Source organism: Camarhynchus parvulus, chromosome 15 (assembly GCF_901933205.1).
Source record: "Camarhynchus parvulus chromosome 15, STF_HiC, whole genome shotgun sequence".
NCBI lineage: Eukaryota > Metazoa > Chordata > Aves > Passeriformes > Thraupidae > Camarhynchus > Camarhynchus parvulus.
In genome coordinates, this window is record NC_044585.1 from 6,730,627 (window position 1) to 6,755,301 (window position 24,675).

At 43.2% G+C, this 24,675-nt stretch overlaps 1 protein-coding gene across 1 annotated transcript in view; it reads right to left on the reverse strand.

The window, feature by feature from the left end:
- Positions 1-24,675, reverse strand: part of ARVCF (ARVCF delta catenin family member) — a 245,667-nt gene that overhangs the window by 12,198 nt on the left and 208,794 nt on the right. The window contains 6 exon segments of the mRNA XM_030958635.1: positions 671-724; positions 1,790-1,880; positions 2,444-2,555; positions 3,713-3,905; positions 5,259-5,409; positions 6,338-6,465. Coding sequence (XP_030814495.1) covers positions 671-724; positions 1,790-1,880; positions 2,444-2,555; positions 3,713-3,905; positions 5,259-5,409; positions 6,338-6,465 — 729 coding nt within the window.

Below are 24,675 nucleotides of genomic sequence, written 5' to 3' on the forward strand. Positions count from 1 at the left end.
TTTTATTCAATCACAGTTACTAATAGCAGTGTACCAAACTGTTTGATCTGGAGGCAATCATACAAGTGCATTTAAATAGGTGCAGATTCTTAAGAGACCACACGGCACCTTTATCTACCTTGGTAAAGAAAAAAAACCCTAAAATTTAACACTACACAGCTTATCACTCTCAAAGCACATCACTGACAGTCAGTGGCTCTTCTCAGTCTAGAGGAACAGCCAGGCTCATTTAGATGTAGGTAAATGCAAAGCAGTCATGAATATCACACACACTAACTTATTTTTGTTTTACCTACAAAAACAAAGGCAGAACAGATTTAAATACAAGCAATACATTGAAGCAAATTTTCAACTCTTTCTTTCAGAATCCTGGAGACTTCCAGATCTGTAATAGGGAATGCAGCTGCCTCAGGGATCAAAGCGCAGAATGAAAGCTGGGTCAGTGTACCTCCAATATATGCATAAAGTAGTGGGGGAAATTGGTGTGACACTCTACATGTATACAAAGAAAAAAAAAGACGACGACCAATCTTTTGTGAGGTAATGTTCTGTTTTAAATGTCAGCTTTATCCATCTGAAATAATATCTCCTAGAGAAATAGTTGAACTTTCCTGTGAGTGACAGTGTGCTCTATTGGAACAGACAGAGTTTGATCTATGACTGAATTTACCTGGGCCAAGTTCATCCATAGGTATCATATCACGACTCCCAGACTTCTCATTATCTAGAAAACAGAGGCATTGGAATAACTTGAGGTATATTTGCTTTTCTCAAAACCTGGTAGTTCTGAATTAGTCACAAAACCAGAGAGGTTGATAAAGTACTGAATGCAGAGATTATTGTAAAAAAAATTTCCAAACTATTCAATTGTTATCCATTCAGAAAGGGAAGTCTGAATCAAATTCTTCAGAGGGCACATGTAATCCATGTATTTTCTGCTTTGGCACTGTAATACAGGGCTTTCTCTCTCCAACAGAAACCACACTTCTGCTTTGGACTACCTACCACGATTAACAAGCTTCTCTTTGGTCTCTCCAGAGTAAAAGAGAAGGAAAATAAGTAAGGGTGCAGCTTCTCATGGCACACCAGCCAATCCAGCATCTGCTGAGCCAACAGAAAACTAATCCACAAACAAAAGAAGTTTCTTGTCACATCAGCAAGCTGACCCAAATTATCCTGAGTCTCCATCATGTGCCAGGTTTGATCAAAGACAGGGAAGGTGGAAACAGGCAGGGCAGTGTGGGGCTGTTTCTTCTGCAGTAGCCTGCAGTTAAACCAGAGAAAGTGCACCAGGCAAATCCTGCTCTTAGCAACCAGAGTCAGGCTCAGAGACACAGCAATCATGGTGAAATCAAAGCTGGTGCTACACTGGTGTTGGTGTGGCTGTGCCTCATGAAAAAGCACAGACAGGATTAGTTGGAGCTTGAATAAACTCATCTCCAATAAAAAAGTCCTGTATGGCAGAGGAAGAGGCTGTGCCAAAATGGGCACCTTTATTTAAAAAATGGGAAGACTCCAGTACAGAGTAGGGGTAAGGTCAACCCCACTTGCAGGAAGATTAAACTGCTAACACTGCATTCAAGTTGAGAAAACAGTATCAGCAGTGTACATTTTGTAAGGAAAGAAGTTCTATCCATCGCCAGGTAATAGGGACTGATTATTTTGAGACTGTGGGGTAAAAATCACACATGAATAATGCATTTTTACCCCCTTGTGCTGTAACACAGTCACAGCAAATCCAGAAAACCAGTAAAGCACTATGTGACAAGTGATAAAGAGAAGAACTGACCTTGACTTTTATCCACCAGAGGCAAAGTGCTGTCATCATAGCCAGACCTGCCAGCAGTACCTTTGGAGCCCTTTGGAGCTGCAGAAACAGACTACAAGACAAAAACCACACAAACACCAAATTGCTACTCATGGAAACTGAACAATACAAATAAATGTACAAACAGCACAGAGAGAGATTATGGAATGCACTTAAGCCCCCCTTCTGTTGATAATATGGAACTGGAGGATTTTTTATTTTCACTAGATTTGATGGAGAAGTTTTCTCCCTGTTTTCTCAATGGCAGCACTGTTGCCTTGTGAAAGAAGCAAAAGCCTTCCACAAGAAAAGGTGAGGAGGCTGCCCTAGGCTGCTGTCCAGAACATTTCAAAGGAGACACAACTAAGACAAAACATACTAATTCTTCCACCAGTAAATTGGGGCATTTGGGCTGTACAGGAGGGCAAACTCCCCAAACCTAAAGAGCTGCATTCCACAGACCACAGCAAAGCACAGCCAGAACTCTGTGCAGGATGGTGTTACTGAGTAGGGTACAATCTACTGTGCTCTCACCTGGAGGAACAGAAGTGAAAACGAAGATCTACAGACTGCAAGACTGGCCTAAGTAAGGACATCTCCACTCAGGCATTTCCAGAACTTATTTAAGATCTTTACCTGAAAGTGTGACTTGTTCCACCCATCCTTCTGAAGGGCATTTCGTAGTTCTTTATAGCTCCAGATCATCTGAAGAATGTGAGATGCTGCTTTTGTTTCTCTGGGAGACTGGCTGATATGCAAGATAAAATGACAGTTTAAGTATCAAGCAATGTCTGACTATTTGTATATTAATACTCCACAGAGATATTATTTGAACCTATAAGTAATGAGATATATGTTAAATCATTCAGTGACTTCTTAATATCTATAGGTATTTGCTGACAAAACCAGAAATTGAAATATTATGAATTTTGCACATTTCTGTGTTTTCACATGTATTGCTGGACAAGCACTGTCAGGTCAGGTCAGAAGCCCTGGTGACTTTTGTCTTGTAGCTGTCATGAACAAAGAACAGACAGATTCCATTCTGCCTGGATTTATTCAGGAAAAAAAAAACCCAAACAAAAAAAATGTTCTAAGCCGCTTTTCAAATCGTCATCCCAATGTACACCTAATTCCTCACAATTCAGTGAAGTTGCTCCATGGTTTAAAACACCTTACACAGTAATTTCAGTCAGCAAAAAAAAGTAAGCTGTTTTTAAATTGAAAATGAAATTTTATCTATTCCTTTCTAAGTCGGTAAACAGACACCATTTATAATATAAAACAGGCCTAGATTTTTGGTGGCTCTCATATTTTGTAACAATACAACCCAAGAAGGCTACTTCAGCCACCCTCCCAGAAGTCTGCAGCAAACACACCTACAATGTCTAATGACGTGTACTATACAAAACAAGATTTCCTCTACAGCAGTCAGAACAGAGTTTTTAAATGGAAGAAATTTTGTCACTTAAATCACCACCAGCAGCCCTTTGGCCAGAATAATTACCACACATCATTAGCCATTTCACTTGAAAGAAACAGATTTCATCACTGGCATTCCAGCAGTGGAACACTGCCACAGAAAAAAGGCTTTCCAAACTAAAACCAAAGATCATGGTTTCACTGCAAATGCTGCCTGGTAAGTGTATATATGGTGCTAAGATGACTCTGACAAGGAGAGAGCAGGTCTTAACATGACTGAAGTGACTCATCAATTAACCTTTTTCATCAAGGACCTTTTAAAGGTGCTGGCTGGTTTTACTTTGTTTATATTAACTGCTGAAATTACAGCTCTGAAAGGTTGGGATGCTCCAATACTTTTAACAAAGCAAAAGCTGCTGTTCATAGTGACATTTTCATTTTTGCAAGGAGTTCTTATGCATTTTGCTTTCAACTGTCACTTACCTTGACTTGCTGATAGCTACCAGCTTCTGAATGCCCTGTGTCTGGATCAGAGACCTTGCATTTTCTGAGCTGTCAGTAATGATTTCATGGATGGTATTCAACACTGCAACCACAGTGTCCTCTTCCAGGTTCTTTGCAGATCTCTGCTGTCTGCTGGGCAAATTTCTTACCAGCTCACCCATGGCATAACTACCTAGATAAGGGGAAGAGATACCATTAGGCAGCCCTAATAATCATTTCAGCTTCCCATCCTGAATGACAGAAGTCAATGGCGTTTGCTATGTCAAAAAAAAAAACCCTTATAATGTGTTTTAAACCACAAGACTGTAACTTCACAGGGTATTTATAATTCATTCATTATTTCAAGGCGATTGACAGCTGATAAAGCTAAGATAAAGTCCTTCATCACGGATTCTGAAAGGTATTGAGGAGAGAAAAAAGGCATTTTTACTGAGAATTTTACAGCCAACATCTATCATATTTTGCAAAGCCTGAGGCAAAAAAGCATCCAGTAGTGGCTAATGCCAGGTATTCATGCTAATACACGCACATGGTTTACTCAACTTAGCCTGTAATAGGCCTTCTGGGGCAAGGTGTGCAGCCATGCATTTATTAACCTTCTCCAACAAAGGTAAGAGAACGTTTCCTCCTGGGTCCAGTTGGCCTTCTCCATGTACCGTACTTGAGAAAAAACAGGGAATCTGGACTTTATCATTCCCAGGTATCCATCTGTACCATTTGCCTGGCTACACCTCTGAACTATTAAAATGAGAACCTGACATATTAAGGTAGAATCCACCTTGCAATTGCCAGTATCAACTTCCATGATGGCCCTAAACACGTCACCAGTATTTCCTGGCTTGACAAGGCTAGAGTTTAAACAAATACCTTAGTTAAATACAAAAATCATCTAGAGGAAAAAACTCATCTCAGCTGAATCTTTCAAGATTCCTGCTTATGGGCAGGTGAGCGTTATTTACCACTTTGTATAGGAGTTAGAGCAGTGCTGAACACCAACCTGAAGAATATTAAGTTGTTTAGTGTCCAGTTTCTACAAGTACCCACCAGGCAAAAGGATGAGAAAGAAAGGAGGAAGCAGAAAACCAAAGGTACAAGTTTAGAGCTCCCTGCACTTCCCCAGGTTAGTTCAGTATAACAAAGGCCAGACTCCCACTCTAATTGGAGTAGCAGGCAGGCCTAAGGAGCAACATCTATGAGCACAAGTCCCGTAACAGCCAGAGCTAAGGAAAAGACAAGAAACCTCTTAACCCATCCAGCCCTCTGCACATCTACACACACTCCTCTCCTGCAAAAATGTACACCTAATGATTCTCCCACGTTAGAGACCTCATTCAAGCCACAACTTGTTTGAGTGGGCTGGAAATACATTCTGAGCTGAAAGCTCGCCACTTGGCGGCTACAGCACAATCCCAGAAAGCATGGATGGAAACTGCAGAGAGAACAAATACTCAACACAAGGGACAAAACCTCAGGTTTCTCAAGGGTCTCCAAGCTCCCAGGCTGGTTAGAGAAGTTCAGAAGATACCTATGAGATCTTTATTGCGACGATCCATGGAAAGGTTTCTCAGGGCGATGGACACGGCCCTCACAACCTTGTCTGAGTCAGACTGGAGCAGCTCCACGAGCACCGGCAGCCCCCTCTCCTTCCGCACCGTCGCGCGGATGTATGTGGACCACTGATCAGGACACACGAGGGAAAAGAAACAACACCAGGTAGTGTGAGTTCATACACCTGCTCTTCCCTTGCCCCTAGCATTTCCTTCAGTGCTGTAACCCATTTTTTCTCTGCAAAGACCAGTTAGGTTGTGCATGTTGATTTATCCCATTGCCTTAATCCTTCATTCAAGTTCACCGAGAACCAAGGAAGAAAGGGTGCATGAGTTCATCCTGCAGCTTCTGGGGAAAGAGGGCAGGAACAGAAGGAAGGAGCATCGCCTGCCAGCATCTGTTCTGTACACACCTTGGTGTGAAAACACATCCCTCTGGATTAGGAAAAAAGAGGTCACTTGGAGGAAACACTAAAGCATCTAAAGCATCTGTTATCTTCCTCCTCCTCCAATTTCATGGTTTTATTCTGTTTCATGATTGTTTTTCAAACAAACCTGTATTATTTAAAATAAGCTGGCAGGCAGCTGTGAAACACCACCCTGCCAACCCTCAGGCTGCTATCAGTCCCACTTTGCTGAGCGGTTCTAGAAGTAATCAGGCAAATCTTTGAGAGAACTGCCTGATTAGCGCTGGGGATGCTTCACAGAGGGTATTAGGGGACACACTGGAGTGCAGTTTCCTCAGCACACTGTCAATCCAACAAATGAAGTATTCGGAACACATAACTATCTAATATCAGGCTTTTCTGAATGGACAAAGCAATGCTTAAGTGGCTGAAGTGGTGGCACTGAGCATAGTTCCACTACGTAAACATCACCAGCCCAGAAGATGCAAAATGAGTTCAATAAGCAAATGGAAGTAATTTCCTTGATATTCCCACCTCCTTCATTTTTAAAGGAGATACAAATCTACAAAGTAACAGTGCACCTACAATGGGACATCCCCTTATTCTTTACTTACACAAAGGAAACAAAAAAGACTGAAGACTGCACTCACCGTCCAGTTGCCAGCACTAAGGTTCTGCAAAGCTCCTGCTGCAGCTTCCAGAGTGTTGAAGTTCTGACTTTCAGTGAGGATGGAGAGGTACAGTCGGACCACATCTGGCTGGTACAATAATTCAAAGCCTGCAGGTGGGGCAAGAGGAGAAGAGAAGCAAGAGAAACAGAGAACACAATGTATAAACAAACACATACCCCTAATTAATAACCTAAGAGAACAACCGAAAGCTGTGACAACACAGAAAGAAGAGCTTTTGTCATGTCCAAGACATTCTATCCACAGTTGTTGGAAATGGTGGAGACAGCAACACCTTAGGTTGTCAATTGTCTTAAGGTTGACAATTCTTTCTGGAATCTGTGCTATGCTATGAACTGCCCAGAATGCAGGTGGTGACAAGAGATGATTTTTGCCTGTGACAATTATTACTTTGCATCTCTAGACTGGGCTGCAAATTCACCTTGCACTCCTGTCCTTGTTCAAATATCTCTCAATACTTTTAGAGACATAAAGAGCAGGACCAAACAGAGTGAGCTACACCATCCTGTCAGCCACACCCTGCACAAACCTAGGGGACAGAAGGAAGAGGCGGGATGTCAAAGTGACCGGAATCCCCAAGTGTGAGTGGCAAGGAAGAACATGACTCTAGTTCAGATATTCAGCACAGAATTACGCCGGCATTGTCCCACACTGGGAGACTGTGACAGCCACATCTGTTCACTGCAGATCCCCAGAGTCACTGTATCAGCTGTGCAGTTTCAGCATGACAGGAATGAGAGCTATTGCCAGTCTGCCAAGGATTTCCTTTTGTGATGGCGAGTAACTGACAGTACCATCGTGTTCTGACTTCCTCATCCATAGGATTAGTATTTATGCATCTACCCACCTTAAAAGGATCTTAGGCAAGAACTCTATCACTCCAAATTGCTGAACAATTTGAAGCAATTTTTATCTATCTTCCTTCACTAAGTGTAGCATGACACACTGCATCAATAAGGGTGGAGTACACCAAGCACCTGCTTAAAGGACTGGCCAGACAAACCATCTCAAAGTGCTGTTCAGGTTATGTGAAGAAAAAAACTAAACCCCTAAATTGCCTTGGTGAGTGCACGAGGGCACAAGCAAGCTCTGGTCAATGTGACCCATCTGCAGTCACTGTAGCTGGCCTGGTGGCCTTTGGGATGTTTGCAGTAAGTAAGCATTAGGTAATGGCAGCAAGCATTACCTAGGAGAGGATTTCTAGAAAAACATGACATCAAAGAAAGCATAAAGGTGTGACGAAGCCTGGGCAAAGAGGCAATTTCAAGCTTGTTTTGAGCAAAATAGTTTTTATTATTTGTACGCATGAAAAGAATGCTCTTCACATAACAAGATGCTGTCCTGTAATTATAGCATAATTCAAAGTAAGTTTTCCACTAGTAAGACAGGAAATCTCCAAACACAAAACACTTTCTCTCTTCAGCACTTTCTCTTCAGAATCACCCATCTCTCATACGCACATTACAGATTATCATATTTTTGACATCTTTGAGCAATGCTGTCCTATCCAGTGGAGATATATTTTTGCTTCCCTGTTGCTAAAGGCTTCCTGAAATAAGAGCCTTGATTTTAAATGAAAGTATTTATCCACATCCTTCATATGGCTCTGTGGCTTTTTGAGTCAAGATCTCAGAACTCAGCCCTCTAACACTGTCTATGAACACAAGCTGTGTTAACCCCCTGGCTGTACAGCAGGTACTTATCCCACTGAAAGCAAGCAAACACCATCAGCCAAGGTTTGTTCCATACCAAAAATCCCACCTCTGCACGAGAATCCATGAGGATCCATGTACTGGTTCATACTTTCCGTGCTCAGCCTCTCATGTGCATCCCAGCATGCCTGGACCCTTCTCCAGTGACCGGATACTGAACCTGCTCCATGGCCGTGTCTCCTTTCAATGCCACCACTCGCCTGCTCCACATGACACCCTAAGGATACGTGCAAACACAACAGATGGCAACCCCCCAAAGGCATCCTGCCAATCCATACCACTGACTTTCCTCTTCTCGAGTGTCCTCCCCTTGCACTGGGATCATTGCCCTCTATATTGAATGCTGAGGAAAAACTACCATTACTTAAGCCATGAAGCATGAACAGTTGTACAGCTTTTCTCCATTCCTTGAATAAGTCTGTGATTATCTGACTCCAACACGACCTTCATATCACCCTTTTCCCCTGCCACTTCACAAGGTGAATTGGCAACCTAAGAACTTCTCAAGAAAAAACACTGCTGATAAGCGCCTGGTGTTCCTTTCCTGAACATTAATACTTAAAAATCTCTTAGGATAGCCTACTGGAATTTTGACACTGTTATCTTTTAAGGAAGCTTTGCTGAAATGTAAATCAGATCAGCAAAAGAGATGAAGGCAGGTTCATTAACAGATAATATTCATACAGAACATTTTCTGGTTCTGTATCTGAGCTCAGACTTGCCTGTGGTTCAACAGGATGCAATTGTTCAGCCAGTCTTCTGTTTAGAAGCACCAAGTTCTAATTTTGGCACACTTGGCAACAGCCCCACACTGTTACTCTGTCCTGTTTAATGCAGTCTGTGATGTGCCCTTCCTGTCAGTCTGTACACTCCTGTTTCACTGGACACACGTCCTTCCTCAGCACCTTGCTGTGTGTGAATGTTGAGATGCTCCAACCCCCTCCCCTCTGCTCCCCTCCTGTGGCCACAGCTGCATTCTAGTCACGCACCTCTCACCCGTTCTCTGTCATTACCTCTCTCCATGCATGAAAGCCTCTCCTTTTTCCTACTTACTACTGTAAGAGCATCTCAAAAATGCCTTCACCTTCACTCTTCAATAATGCACAGCATTTTCTCTACCAACCACCAGTACCTTCCTGCTTTGGGGCATAACTCCTTAGCAGGTAGTGGATGATTCCCACCTCACTCCACACCCCCCCCCCCCTTCTCAACTACATTTATGCCTCTGCCCTATTGGCACCTGTCTCAAACAGTGCCAGCGAGTGCTACACACCACCACAGCTCTGTCCTCCCTCCTGCCTCCCCTGCTCCTCTCCCACCACTGCAGCTCTTCTGGGTCAGCCTGGCTATGCCAGGGAAAAGCAGCAGGAGTTTCTAAAGCCAAGTACCATGAATGCCCCTCACGGAGGCTGCTCATTAGCAGGGATGAAAAACTAATAACGAGAAAGTTGCTGCTGCACTGGAGGGTTTTCCCTCTCTGACAGCAAGCTGACACTTTTCATAAGCATTATAGTGCCTTAAAAAGAAACAAACAAGTTTTAGATTTTGTCCATCTGCCTCCTGTCCTAATGAATCCAGTTCTGCTATTTATAGGATGCAATTTGTCTGAATTATTATGAATTTCCTACCAGTGTTGCATAAAGGCCTTGTACGTTTTTCCATGAAGCGCTTCAAGCACGTTCCTGGGAAGCACAGCTGGTCTCACCTCCATTAAGCACTTGCTTCTTTTCAAAACCGATTTCCTTAATTTCAAGATCATCTTAATTATTTTTTCAAGTAATGCTACTTTTATGAAATATACAGCTAACTCCTTACACCCATTTAAAAATGGATAGAAGTAATGAGAAAAGAAGGTCATTAGTGATAGAGAATACATCAAACGATAAAAACGTCCATTGTTTTTCTTTTTGCTTTAAAAAGCTGTTTTAATTATAGCCCAGATTTAGCACTGTCCTTAAAAAGATAATCTTCCTGGAATAAATGAGATTTTTCCATTGGTAATGGATTTGTGCTGAATTGCAATCTACACTCCTTCCTCCTGGAAAAGCATGGAGATAAGTAATTTATTGCTTCTTTCACTGCAGAAAGCAAAGTAAACAAGTTCACTGTATTAGCTTTTGGCTTTCAGAGAAATGCCTTGGACAGTCATGTCACTGTGAGCATCAGACCTTTTGCAGTGTGTGAGCATTCCCCCAGCTAACAACAAGAACATGTCACAGAGGAGTATCTTCCATATTAGAGTCACCTCCAACACACTGCAGCCTCATCTTTCTGAAAAATAGGAAGATGAGCTTTTTTGCAGCAGAGTTGCTCAGAACTGGCAAATGGGACTATTTCTGTGTGAAGTTCACATTACCAGGACAGGATGTGGCAAGTAGATTATCTGCCCAGGGAACAGTGACAGCAAAGACAGCAATTTGAATTCTGAATGGAAAACACCTGAGGAATTAGCTGGGGCTGATTAGCCATCTCCATCCCTTCAGCCCTCAGTCCCCGTGCTGAGAATGATGCAGCAGCTCCTGGATTATCTCCTCCACAAAACTATTTGCTTTCATCTTGGCAATGCTGATCCTGTGCCTATACTTAGCTACATTCTGGCAATAACATAAGATACTGCACCAGGTGCCTATCTCGGATACACACGCTTAATCCCAAATTCAGACAACTCTTTTTGGAACAAGGCTGCCAAACCTATTCCCCTTCACCACCCATTCCATTAAGGATTTATTCTCCCACCACAGGCACGGGAAATTATACACATGTGGATACTGGACAGATGAGGAATCTCCTGCTGCTACAGCAGAAATATGCTGCTTCATTTTCTATCCACACAAAACTTCTGGACTGATGCTTAAAACAACTGTCAAATTTCAAATTTCATAGGAAGCTGAAGGATGTTGGCAACACTGTAGAAAAAAACCTAAGCAACTGCTAAACCGAGCGGGGTGTGTGTCTGCGGAATCACTGAAGTCAACTCTGATAACTACTCACTCTTGCAGTGTGCAGACACAATTCCCACTTACTGCACTTTGCTTCCCGACAGAAGCTGCAGCAGCACCTGGACTCCTCTCGGGCTGCCACTACAGCAGGAGGTGCATTCCCGGCCCACAGTCCCGAGGGGCTGCCGGCACTGCGAGCTCTGTGCTCGCCCTGAGCCGCACCTGCAGCGCCGGCAGATGGAGCGAGAGGAGCCCGGACCGCACATCCTCTGCAAGGTCACCCGAAAAGAGACTTTGCACAGTGAAAAAACATCTCCCTCAGCAACCAGGAAGCTATCAGCCAAAAGCCAAAAACAAAAGAAAAAATAACAAAAAAGAGAGTAAAGAGTCATGACAGTAAAAGAAATGAACACTAAGAATCTGCACGAAAGAAAAGCTCCGCAGCCCTTGGACTCCTGCCCTCTGTTGACAGCCGGCCGGTACCTTCCCCACAGCCTGTGCAGTTCATTGTCTGCAAGGTCTAAACCAGGGCTCAGAAGTATTTGCTACAAAAATGTTTTCAGAACAATTCAGCAGCAGATCGTCCTGCAGTTCAACTCTCCCCTTCCAGGAACCCTTCACCCCACAGTGTGGTTTTATAGAAGACTACATGAAAAGCCCCATGGAAAACTGGGGGAGGCAGCTGGTTACTTTTGTAAAAACAGTAATCAGATCCCTAAAAAAACCCAACCCATCGGTTCCCTTCCATCTGTATGCTGTGCTTCAGCACTCAGTGCACAGAGCAGCTCGAATGCCAACATAAACTTGCAAGATTCTTCTAATTGAAAGGCTTAGCAGCAGTGTGAGTGCAGCCAGCTCCAGCAGAGCCAAACGCTTGGCATAACTGCCTGAGAATGCAGCTCGATGCAGATACATGCAGAATACTGAGTGTCACACAGCCGAGGCACAGCAAACTCTGCAACAAATGGAGATGAAATAATAGGTGGAAAGTTCTGAACAGTCCCTGTGGCTTTCACTTCAAGGTACAGCACAAGTCAGGACTGGTACTGAGCTTACTGCAGAGATTGAATCACAATGCAGCATCCACCAGTGAGCAGCAGCTCTGAAGACAGACAGAACAGTCTTTGAATAGTATTGAAAAGAACAACCAGAATAATGTGGGACACATGAGACTCGAATCAGGCTTGAGGGAATGTTTAAGAAGAGTTTTCTATTTAAGAAATGAACACCACACTGTGTGACCTTTCCAACTAATCTACTAAGTCATACAGAAGTTCTAAAATGATGTAAACTCTTCCCAGCTTATCACATACTCCCACAATGACAGCAGCACTGGCACACTACTCCAAAAGGGAAGCAAACAATCCTCCAGCCCAAGGGATGTAACAGGAATGTTACCAGCACTACCAAGAGTGAGGTATGCAAAAAACCAACACAGGGAGCTAGGGTGACTGCAGGGAAGACAGAAAGGCAGAGAGGAAAGGAAATACTGGAGGGCAAGGCAGTGCAAGAGAAAGAAACGATGCCTGAGAAAGCAAACTGTCTTTTGCTACTTCTATTACTCTTTACATTTCCCAAGCTCCACAAGCTGTCGTCAAAGTACCTTCTTACAGAATGACTTGTACAAGGTTGGTTGCATCCCACTTCATATCCAAACAACATGCAATTCAACAGAGAGGTATCTCAATCAAACACAACCCATTCTGACCTCGTATGAGTTCTAGCACTTCTGTTTTCTGTGACCACACATTTTAGAGCTAATACCGTTTTCCCTTTCCAAAGGACCTGCAAGCAGCATTTCTCCCAACAGCGTTTGACACACTGCCCAATACAAAGTCTTTTTCCAAACATATGCAGCTGAGTCTCCTGGCAACTGGAGATGCTCATTAACAGCCTTTTCTCCTCACTAATCAGTAGCAAAGGCTCTGGAGGACCAACACTTAATAAGAATCTCAAAGCTGCTGTGGATAACTGGAGCACTACCCAAGCTACTGGTTCAAAGGGGGAATGCTCTGTCCCACAGGGCTGTCACCAAAGCACAGGGAATCCCCAGCAGCCAAGCTGATGCAGGGATGGGAGAGCTGCTGAAGGTCTGCACCTGCAGGGAGAGGAGACACGCAGGTGAACCGCAGCACATTTAAGCATTTCTAGGTCACCTTCGGCAATGGTTTTTGTTTGCTTTTGAGAAACACCATTGTTACAAGCAACAATGCCTTGGATTGGAGTTAAGCCCTTTGGCTGCATGATTAAAATGGAGAGTTCATGTAAATAGCTTCCTTTACCCCAGTCCCAGAAGACTTGCCTCTAACCTTGGGGACTCTCAATACAGTACATGAAATGTTAACACTTGCTCTCACACCAGCTTCTCTAATTCAAAGTAATTTTTATTTAGTTCACAGTGATAACCGAATGCAGTTTCTTTTAAAGAGAACAGGACAATCATATTATTTCAAAAGCAAATATGTTTTGAAATGCAGTTTGTATCTAAAAATCAAATATTAAATAACATTTTCTCCCTCTCTCTTGCACACAGAGCACACACTGGAGTCTCTGGGCTACATACCAAATGCAAACTGTTTGGAAGGACGGGCTCCTCTTTTCCCACCACCAGCTTACCATGGTGTTTGCAAGCTCCCAGAACGCAGCCCAGGCCCTGCATCACTACTGCAACATCTCCAAGTGGGACTTGGTTCAAAATCCTGGCTCACATACGTAAGTGAGTACGAAACTAATTTGCATCAAAGGTCTGCCAGCTCTGCAGGGTTTCTCAGTGCGACACTGCCAGCCCTGCTGGGGTATGGAATTTCTGGCAGCTCAGGCACACCCGGGACTCTAAGCTAGGGATGAGCACTCTCTGGCCTGCAGAAAGGCTGTGTCTAGGGGAATCTCTCTGACTGGTTGCCCCTTACTCTTGCCTCAAACACTACAGTGTTTTAAGACAAAAGACTGATTATGCTTATCAGGCTGATGATCTTACTGACAGCAGATCAATATGCCAAGGGAGCAGCAATGCTCCTAGATATGAGCAATCCTGCCTGCTCCCTTCAGGGAAGCTCCTTCCTGAAGCTTCCTGGTTGGGCTCACAGGTCTAACAGCTGATACTGAAAGGAGCTGAGCACAGTGATGATGTGCACTGGGGACTTCTTAAACAGACAGCAATCCAGCCCATGCATACAAGATCAATACCAAGCGTGTCATTGATCGTGTTATGTTTCCCTGGAAGGGAAAACCTGAATTTCCAGATGCTGTCTGCTACATCACAGGGATATCTGAACTACAGTGACAAGGTCAAACATCCATGCTTATTCTTTTAGATCTCATGCTGCTGCTGCTCCCATTGGCCATGGGTGCTTCTGATATGTCTGCTCCTGTCTCTGCGAGGGTCCAGAATTACATGACTGACTGGTTTTCTTTCTCCTCTCTGAAAGGACCCAGATGGCAGTGCTTGGTGACTGCCCACATGCCCCAAGGGTGTCTCCTTGCTCTTGTCACCAAACAGCTCTATTTTGTCACTCTTCCTTTTTAGCCAGAGCAAGCAATTCCAAGGAATTGCACAATCCTCTCCAGAAAGGGTAACACTGCCAAGCCTGCCTGGCTAATCTGGCTCCTGGTGCCTGGGCCAGTGACACCAGTAGAAAATGTGGAGAGGCTCAGGAACTGTCAACGACCTCAGAGCTGCAAACTCCAGCCAAGAATATGTGGGGATGCCACAATAATCCAAACCCATAACATTGTCCAAGATCACTTCCTAATGTAACGAGGTGACACTACAGAATGCCTCATCTGGGTACAAGCAGGTGGAAAGTGGCTCTTTCTTCCTAATGGGGAAAGGTTGTAAGTGGAAGAATCTCTAGGCCTGAACACGCTTACTCTCTGCCTGGGTAGGGCTTGAATCCACTGCTTTTTGGAGCATGCTGCAAGCCTTTTCCATTTAGCTAAGCTTTCCCAAAGGAACAAAATAAATAAAAAGATGGCTGGCAAAGCTAATGAGGATCAGAAACGTGAGGAAAATTATTACTTTCTATATTAGATAAACAAATGTGTTTTGTCAACTGTGCATTCACATATTCATGCCAGAACATGTATGTTTTCTGGGACTTTTCCTTGAACTGAAATAACCAAATGTAGGCAAAAACATTTTCCTTACAACCCTCACCTACAGCTCCGTAAAGCACAACACAGCCTTCTGATCACAGCTGCCATGTGGTGCAGCTGAAGAGACCTGAAACTCCTTTCACTGCCATTACAAGTGCAGATGCCTGTCCAGCCCAACCATCAGCAGGTTTGAGCTTAGTGTATAAAATGTGGTTATTAAAGAGAGAGATACTGAGTGATTCCCTGAAGGAAAGCCCATAAAAAAAATTACAGCTATGTCCAGTAGTAAAATACAATGTGTTGCTGTTAGTATCTTATCAACAAGTCCAAGAGCCTCATAACAGAAAAATGTCTCAGAACTAGAGTCATCACCGAAAATCAACAGCACTGTTAAAAGGGACTCCTTCTTTTAACCTGTGACTGCCTGAGCCTACCATTTTCTTTCCTCTGGTCTTCAGTGTGTGTTTAACCAAGGATCATGTGTTCCAAATTGCCCTTTTTTGGCCTCAAGCCCCTGTAAAACTCAGCTTTGCAGTTCCAGATGCCAATCAGCTGCTCTTAGTCCAGGAAGCTAATGAGCTTTCAGCTTCCTCCCAGCTCAGTAGAAAACTGTCTGCAGAGAAAAACTTACTGAAAAGGAGTCGTGCTTTAGTCCTTGGCTCCAGATGTCACCTAAGCATATTTATTTTATTAAAAAGATTCTGACTTTATTTAGAACTGTTGAGATATTGAACAGCTTTATAAATTTTCTGTCATAAAATGCCAGCAAGTAGAGAAGCACAGCAAAGGGAAGAAACACTCCAGCAGACAGCTGAATGACAAAATAAAAAACCCTACATGGTAATGCATATTTAGTTGACATATCCACACACCCTTAGACATTAAGTACTGAGCTATGCAAGAAAGGTAGAAAAAACACAGAAAACGCTTTCTTACCTTGCAGACCTCTAAGTATCTTCTTTCCTGTCTTCAAGACTGTGTATGAAACATGCTGGATCATGAGGCCAGGTATGTCCCACCAAATGCCCTCCCCTCCCAAATGACAGACTAGTCACAGAAGCCCAGCAGACCAAAGCTTGTGCGGGGCTGTGGAGTGGTGGAGGAGAGGCCACAGGGCTCTGCAGTGCACAGCTCTGGGCTCCAGCACCAGGGGGAAGCAGCACTCAGAGTGCAGAGCTGTGAGGTGGCTCCACAGAGCCGGCAGCCGAGGGAAGGAGCGGCCACAGTCCTGGAGCCAGGCTGGGCTCAGGGTGGCTGCAGCAGTGACCACAGTGCTTTCCCTGGACACAGCAGCCACACTCCTCCAGACCTCCACAGATGCTATTTCCACCAGGTCTGCAGGGAGCCGAGGTGTGGGAGGACCCACGGCACCTTCTGTGGGTGATGGCAGTAAAACCAACCAGCAACGCAAACCCAAATCCTCCATCACTCAGGAATTTACAGAAACAGGATTACTTTGTCAGATGTGGGACTTAGGGGGTTTCCACTGACTGTGCTTCCAAACATTCCTGCTGCTGAGGGACCTCCAGCTCGGGTTTGAAAGCCCACATGGTCCTGACAAGCGCTTGGGCAGATCAGAGCCGGAGCTGGGACAGACGAGGATCGACTGACAGCATTTCCAATATCCACTCGGGCTGGCACCTGTCAGGTTCTCCCCTTCACAGCACGTCTGCGTTTTATCTTCAGTGCCAAGGGAAAAACAACGTCAAGAAAAAACCCCAAATCTTCCAGAGCTCATGCACACCGAAATATGCTTAGAAGCCAAACTGAAAGCTTTTTTCTGGGTTACTCATGCTTCACTGAGTCCTCTTATACTTCCACTGCTCATCATGATTTTTATATAAAGTCTCATAAATGGTCATAAGCCATTACACAGGTATTTGGTTATTCATATCAATTCAGCTGCTTGTTAGAGGATCGTCTGCTTAAGGCAGTGAAGGGCTGCAGAACTCCACAGCTTGAATTCCTCAAATAAGGCAGAATAAATTTTTCTATTCTCCAGTGGATATACCCTCATAGAAACATCAAACATCTCAAAATACATCCCAGTAAGAAGGAAATATTTGGGTATAAAAAACTAATCTTTTTGGGGGGAAGCTTAGCAGAATCCTAGCTGAGCAGAGGCTACCAGGTCCAGTAGCCTGCAAAAATGAAAGGTCAGTGGCTCCTAATCACTGGGACTGAAGCCTGCTTAGTTCGTTAAATGCAAAGTCCTGCAATCTTGCCTTTATAAGCATTTTATAAGCAACTGACATATGGGAAGACTCCCCCACGTTAATAAATAATTTATTATACGCCAACCCAAACATTTCCTCCAATCCTGTTTGTGTCCTGAGATTGCTAATTAGTTCCTGCTCCAGCTTCCAAAGTCAGAAGTGTGTTTCAATTCCTCTCTCCATTTCATGAAAGCTGCCTCATGCACCCAAAGGCAGCCCAGTGCCTCTAATCTGTCTCAATTACAGTCACTGTGTTGCTGTCAGGCAAGTATCTCCCAAGCATCCAAGAAAAAGAATTTGATGTTTTCAATGTCAAATGAATGTCAGACCGGAGTGGAAGCAGCACAAAAGGTTTTCCTTATCTAATAAAAAAATAGACCTTGCAGCCCAGCTTTTTAAAGGTACCATATTTGGGTACTTAATTCTCATGGATTTCAGTGTAAGCTAGAAACATTAATGCCTCAAAGAACAGAGATTCTGCACTCATCCTCAAAGCACTGTATCCAGGCAGGGATTACAGATGATGAGAGACAAGAGAAGATGCTGCTGCTCCTCCCTCATTTAAATTGGGACACACTGGAGCATACCACATCAAAGTACTGAGTGAACAGGTACTCTTCTCCCTTTTCCTGCCAACCATTCTCTGCAGCTTTCTGGAAAACCAGGGAAGTTTCTATTAAATGTAAACCCACCTGCTGTTCAGTGCACTGCCCGAATATTGGATAATCACAGGCAGAACTGACACAAAACCAGCTCTGCCTATAGAATAACAGATTTCCTGGAAACACAGATCTTGCTGTAAAACTTTAAGTTGGACTAAAATAGGAGGTAAGACAAAATGATCTGGAGAGAAGTAGCTCCCTGAAGCCTTAGCTGGCTAAACACACACACCCAAAAACCACAAATAAAGCTATTTGCAAATTAAAAAGAAAAAGAAGAGATTGGAGCCCTAGCGTGTAGCAATGAATGAGATACTTTGCTGCAATGAATAGAGGGAGCACAGAGACATTTTTCAAGAGGCAAAGGGGAACATTACACAGTATCCAACTGCAGCCTGCCCCATATTCACCACTCTACAGCAATGTCCTGCATTCATAAAGCAGCAGAAAATCATATGAAAAATTCTACACAAAGCCACAGCAGCCACTACCACAAAGCAGCTCTGACAGCTTCTTTGAAACCACTTCATTGCCTTTAAAACAGTGAAAAGATCCCAACCCAACAGCCACATTGTCTAGGAGAGGGTTCAATTTTAATGCAGCTTTCTTATGGTAATATTATGCAATTAAAAATTGAGCTTAAAATTACCCATGTAAAAGATTATAAGCAGAAGCTGACCTTTACTGTGGAGGTTGTTCATGCCTATAGAAAACTCTGAAAAGGTCAGTATAAATGTAAATAAGGAGAGATACTTCCTCAGGAGTATAGAAATTTCCATCATATTAGGGCCTGTACCCATTTCTCCATGTAAGGCAATGTTATGAATGCCATGATGGCTTCTCATGGACCATATGAGTCCAGAGCCTGATCTAGAAATAGGTCTCCAGACTTCAGTGAAACAACTGGCAGCAAATTTTCAGTGTTTTAGGGAAAGTAGGATCCAGTCACCCAGAAAACTGCCAATACAGTTTACTGTCCATGGGTTTAATCTCAGCAGTGTTTTCAGCAAACAGGGATGTTGGATTTGGAAGGGACGTGCTTGTTAGAATTTAACTATTAAGCAAAACTGCCCAAATCCAAGTCACACGTGCATTTCCCAAGTCTTACATTCTGGATACTATCACTAACCTGAAATACTCTGCTGGGAGCAGTGGTGGTGTAATTGAATAAATGGGATTAGGTTTCACGCTCCTGACACCCCCAGTTTCTCATTCCTTAAGAAATTCTGAACACACTGCCAAGAACACAACACCTCAGTCATTCTTCCCACTTCTCTCTTCTCTCACACATCTGCAGGTTGCCTTGTGTGCTCTCTTGCTTCATTACTCAACGTGAAAAGTAGCCCCAAAAGGGAACTGCATCTGCAAAGAACGCAGCCTTCCAAAAATTTTTTTAGTGTTCAAAGGTCACTGGGGACACTCCAGGTAAGGCAGATCCTTTCTCTAGACCTTCCTCTTGCCCCCTTACACTCTGAATGAGTCTTTGGAGATCCAGTTTTTCTTGCTCATTATTTTTAATCTCTCAGCAGGATAAGATGCAATTATATGCTCAATCATGATTACAGATTTGCTGGTTGTGATTTCAAAAGTCTCAAAACAAAAGGCATTAGATAAATGTTCTTCCTGGCTTTGTAAGAGAGGGACAAGAAGAACTGACATCTTTAAATGCAGTGCCCTTGCTAGCATGAGCAAGCTAGGATGATACTCCATTGTAATCAGGAAATCTCATCTCTGTTCCCAGCTGCGCCACTGAAATGCCCTTTAACTGCACAACTCACTTCAGCAGTGGTACCCTCTTTCCCTCCTCACACGAGTTCAGTCTTGCTTTTAGCTCAAGCTGGCCTGCTCAAGTGGACTGTTACAGTGTGTTGGTACTTACTCTATACTGGTAAAAAACCCCACAAAGTTGCTCTAGACATCTCTGACAAAAGCAACAGCATTTTTAGTAAAGAGATGGCAAGGTGTGCAAGAAACGAATGAACTGGGCACAAGGTGCAAGGACTGCTCTCCACATTTCCTCCTTCCAGATCTGCCTGAACCAGGGTCTATTCCTGCACAGACAAGTAACATTTCATGCTATTACAGACTTCCAATTTTCCCTGTGATCAAGACACAGAAAATTCAGGGCTGAAACTAATGGTCTGTGAGGCCGAAATAAAAACGCTCTCCTTTCTACCACATACTGGTCAACATTCGCACTGATCATCTGGAAATGCCTGGGTCAGCAATCAAGCTCTCAGTGGGTTCAGAGCAACCAGTAGCTGGATTGACATTGCTTTCTAAACCATGCAGAGCTAAGGTTCCCCCTGCCTCTAGCTGACAGGTAAATTTAAGTGACTGCTTTACCATGTAAAATGCCTGCCTCTCAGTTCAAGGTCATTTTTCTTCAATCCACAGTTAGAGGTATATGGCACATTAAGTCCTGTAATTCCCCTGTCATGGTGGAGAAGGGGGGGAGCTTTTAAGCCTGTGCAGAGCACTCAGGGTTACAGAAATAAATATGACTTTACACAGCAGCTTTCACATTCAAGATATCTCACAGTGGTTTACAAAGTAATGAGTCAGATAATAGGGCTGCAGCAGCTGTGCAGGTACACTCACTGGAAATTAATGCTGCAAAACCAGAAGTCTTAATTTTTTGATTCTCTTTATTCGCTCTTCTGCAAAACATGATAGCAGCTTCAGCCCAACTAATGAGCATCAGTGGCTTCTGCAATTTAAAATGCCCAGATTATTTGACATTCCAGTTTGTTTTAATTTCCAGATTAACTCTATGATTAAAACTCTCCATTAACTATAATACTGTTCAAGCAAAAGTGGAAAAATGCATATACCTCCCCGTCTTGGCTGCACTGAAAGGAAGGTCTCCTTGCCTGATCTCTGAACTAACTGCAAAAAAGTACCACAATTCGCAATTAGTTCAGAATCACACAACTATCTGATTTTCATCCCCCTTTCTCTCCCTCATCATTAGCTATTCTAAGCAGATCCTCAAAGGCTGATTATCAAGTGTTCTGAGAATTCCATGGTTTATTGTGCTGGCACCAGTAAAGTATATATTATAAGTAAAAATATATTTTTCTTTGAAACAAGCTATATCTTGAGGTGCAACCTGATACACTCAATTTTGTATATATGCTCCTTTCTCAGGTTCCATGGGCAAATGAACTTTCTCATTCTTTTTCTCATCTGAGTCACCTAATCCACCAGTTGTGGATTGTTTTGGAAAAATGTGCTGGTTTTATGTAGACATATTTTTCCTGGTTGACTCTGTAATCAGTTAATGAGAGTCACACAGAACAACCAGGCTGAAAGGGAACATGGGAGGTCAACTGGGCCAGCTTCCTGCTCAAAGCAGGCTCAATGCCAAAATTAGACCAAGCTATTATGCTTTTGTCCAGTCAGGTCTTGAAATCCTTCAATGATACAAAGAACCCTTCAAAACTTCCTCCAATGCCCAATTATGTGACATTAGCCTCCATTTCTTTGGGCAGAAGGCTACCAGATGGGACAGATGCTTTCAGTGAGGCTCGAGTGATGTCTGTCTAGTGCTGAGTTCTGAAAACACCGAGTCACATCAGAAATCCACATTCCAGCTACTCCTAAAGCACAGACTTCAGAACACTCACCCAGAGCTGTAACTACCTCCTTTGCTTCTGCTCACACTACTTCTGGAAAGGGATTTAAATCAACATTACACCATTTTTCTGCCTCAGCTGTTTCCAAAATTTCTGCAGTTCTCTTAACTTGTCAAGCAGCTTCGTCAGCACAACTTTGCGGTACTTTTGACGGACACCAGAGACAACTGTAACTTCATCCAACAAGGCTTTTGTAATTGATTTTGACATGAAATTTCATCTCTAGATTCTGACAGAAGCTGAGTTCCTCTTCCCTGAGCTTCCTGGCGATACTGGCTGGGCAACCAGGACAACCTTCAGATTCGCACCCCTCTTCAAAGGATCATCTCATTTTTTACGCTTATGCTAAAAGGGAGGGGGGGAACTCAGAGATTTCATTTATTGTTTCTTAACTGAAACTAAGAGGCATGGCAAAAGCTGACATAATGCAACAGTGGTGGATTGGTGGATGGAGTGAGTCTTTCACTGCAGTGACTGAGCCCCAAGACGGAGGCAGCTACAGTTATGAGGGATAAGCACCTTCCCATCAACTCCTGCTTTTATTCCTGGCAGGCTTTCTTGGCACATTCTTATTTTATAAACAGTCCTGCAGCAGCATCTGTATAATGAGCTATGCTCTGTAATAACAAGCATTCTATTTTAGAGTAACAATTAGAATTGCTTGTAGAATAGAAATGCTAAATGGGACATGCAGAAAACATACGCACAACCTAAAATGTGGGGAGGGAAGAGAATTTACCATTCTCAGCAGGGCAAACAGTACAGGAAAAGCTGTGAAAATTAAAAACGTATGACTGGCAACTATAGCTTTCCAACATTAACTATTCTCCATCAGAAATATTAGCCAAGTGCAAATGACGTGAAAACCCAATCAGTGGCTGAAGAGTTAAGATGCTGCACTGCCAGAGAGCACACACTGCTGTAACTGAAGTAAATGCAGCTGGGCAGTAAAACCTACCAAGGTTTCCAGTTATGCACTGGTTTATGTATACACCTTTCTATACAAAGCATCATAAATAATGCAGTTGAACTTCTCAATAAAAAAACACATTAAGTGCAGTATGCATAATGAGAGTGCAAAGCAATTCACAGTATTACATACTTGCAAAATTCTCTCTGTAACATGAATGCCTCAGTCCATTCCCACAGTATCTCATCAGGCCAATCCTCTACCATCCACCTTTAACTGAAATTGTATTTTTGTTAAATTTTTATATCACTGTACTGCTAGCAACAGCTGGGATACAACATACTTCACCAGATTTTGCCGGTTTTACAAATATACCACATATACTCCATTTGCACTGGTTATCACAGCAGCAGTGAAAACACTAATTATTTTAGTGAAGGTAATTATTCTAGCTATTATTTTAGTGAAGTGATTCTTCTAGTGAAGGCAGAGGAAATATAAAGCTCTACATTAACAAGTTCACCACAACCCCAGCAACTGAATGTTATTAACTTGCCTAAGGCCACTCAGAAAGTCAGTAGCAATGCTGGACTGGGAAAATCAGACTCTTCTCCTTCCAGTTCCGTCTGTAGCTGAAGCTCCAGATCACTCCATCTCCTTATTAGCTGCTGTAATTACCATGTGCTCTAGTGGAGCTCCCGCTGTTTAGTTTTTTATAGGCTATTTTATTATGCAAGTATATATAGGCTCTTCCTGTTTGAGATGCCTAAATCTCATTTTCTGTGCACTTAAGTTGGCCACAAACTCACATCAAGTTGGAAAAGGAATTTACCACCTGGGATTCCTGTCTTCTGAAGATACTGCTAGTTATTATAGTAGATCTATATTCCTGGGTGTCAACCTCAGGCAAGAAGGAGCTGGAAGCTGACTACTGGAGTCTTTTTATAGTCCCATGAGAGCCACAGGTGAAAGGACACAAAGGTGAGGAGGGAGAATCTTGCCTCCAACTGTCAGCTTTTCCCCCTCATGTGCTAAGGGAGACTAAACAGTTGAGAATGCAAAAGAAGGATGAAGAAGAGGAATAGCTGTTGATGTTGATTCACTATTTCCAAGATAACCAAAGTATCTTAAAAGTCAGCTTTTTCTCATTCAGAAGGAAAAGTCTGAAATGATTCAGAAACAAAGCAGTCAACTCATCTTGCATGAGTTAGCTGTCTAGCTGTTAAGACAGAGGTAGAAGACAAAGGAAAAATGAGGAGTTCTACAGGCAAACAAATCATAGCTGAGCCAAACAGAGAACGGACGAGAACCACCACCTTATGATTTCACAAAGAGTTTCAGCTTCTATAAATACAGAGCTGAATGGAATTCTTGTATCATTACAACTGCTCTTCCTGCCTCCCTGTCCCAGCAGTTGTTTCCCACTGGTCCCTGAGCTTAAACTTCAAAGCTTCATGACCTAAACCTGAAAGACATTCACACTATGAAGCGTCCATGCTGGGGGTGGGGAGGTGTTAGTGGCATTTAAATATCACAGTTGAAATTTCTTCTCCAGTTTACAATGGTTCTATATCCTCCACGTAGCAGAACTATTTGAAGTCCCCAACTCAAATCTTCCTGACACAATCTCTCACCTGGGCCATTCACAGCATAGTCTACTCACACAAACATTGTGCTTTCCCTTACTCAGCTGCAAGAGCTTTTCTGTTCCACAGATGCCATTTCACCCCGACCAGGAATCTAGCCTGTCTTATCTGTAAACACAATTTTGCCTGGATGTCCCTATGGACAAAGCAAGGGACTGGAAACCACAGCTCAGGGCTGCAATGTCAAGGCATTCTTGAAGCCAGAGAGCAATGCTTTGACAAACATGGCAGCAATTACCCAGGATGTAAAGCCAAAACTATTCCTCACATTCCTGAGCAGACAGATAACACCAGAGCTGGTCCTGTAACGGTCTCAAATTCATCTCACATGATTTTGTGGAATAACTGAACTCCACACAGCAGAGCTGTGAGTCTCAGCAGCACTGCTGTACACAGTTACTGTACAGGGTTTCAGTCATATCACTTATTATTTCTCCCAGAAGAAACTATTTTTTCCTTGCAGTCTCCAAAGTAAGAATATTGT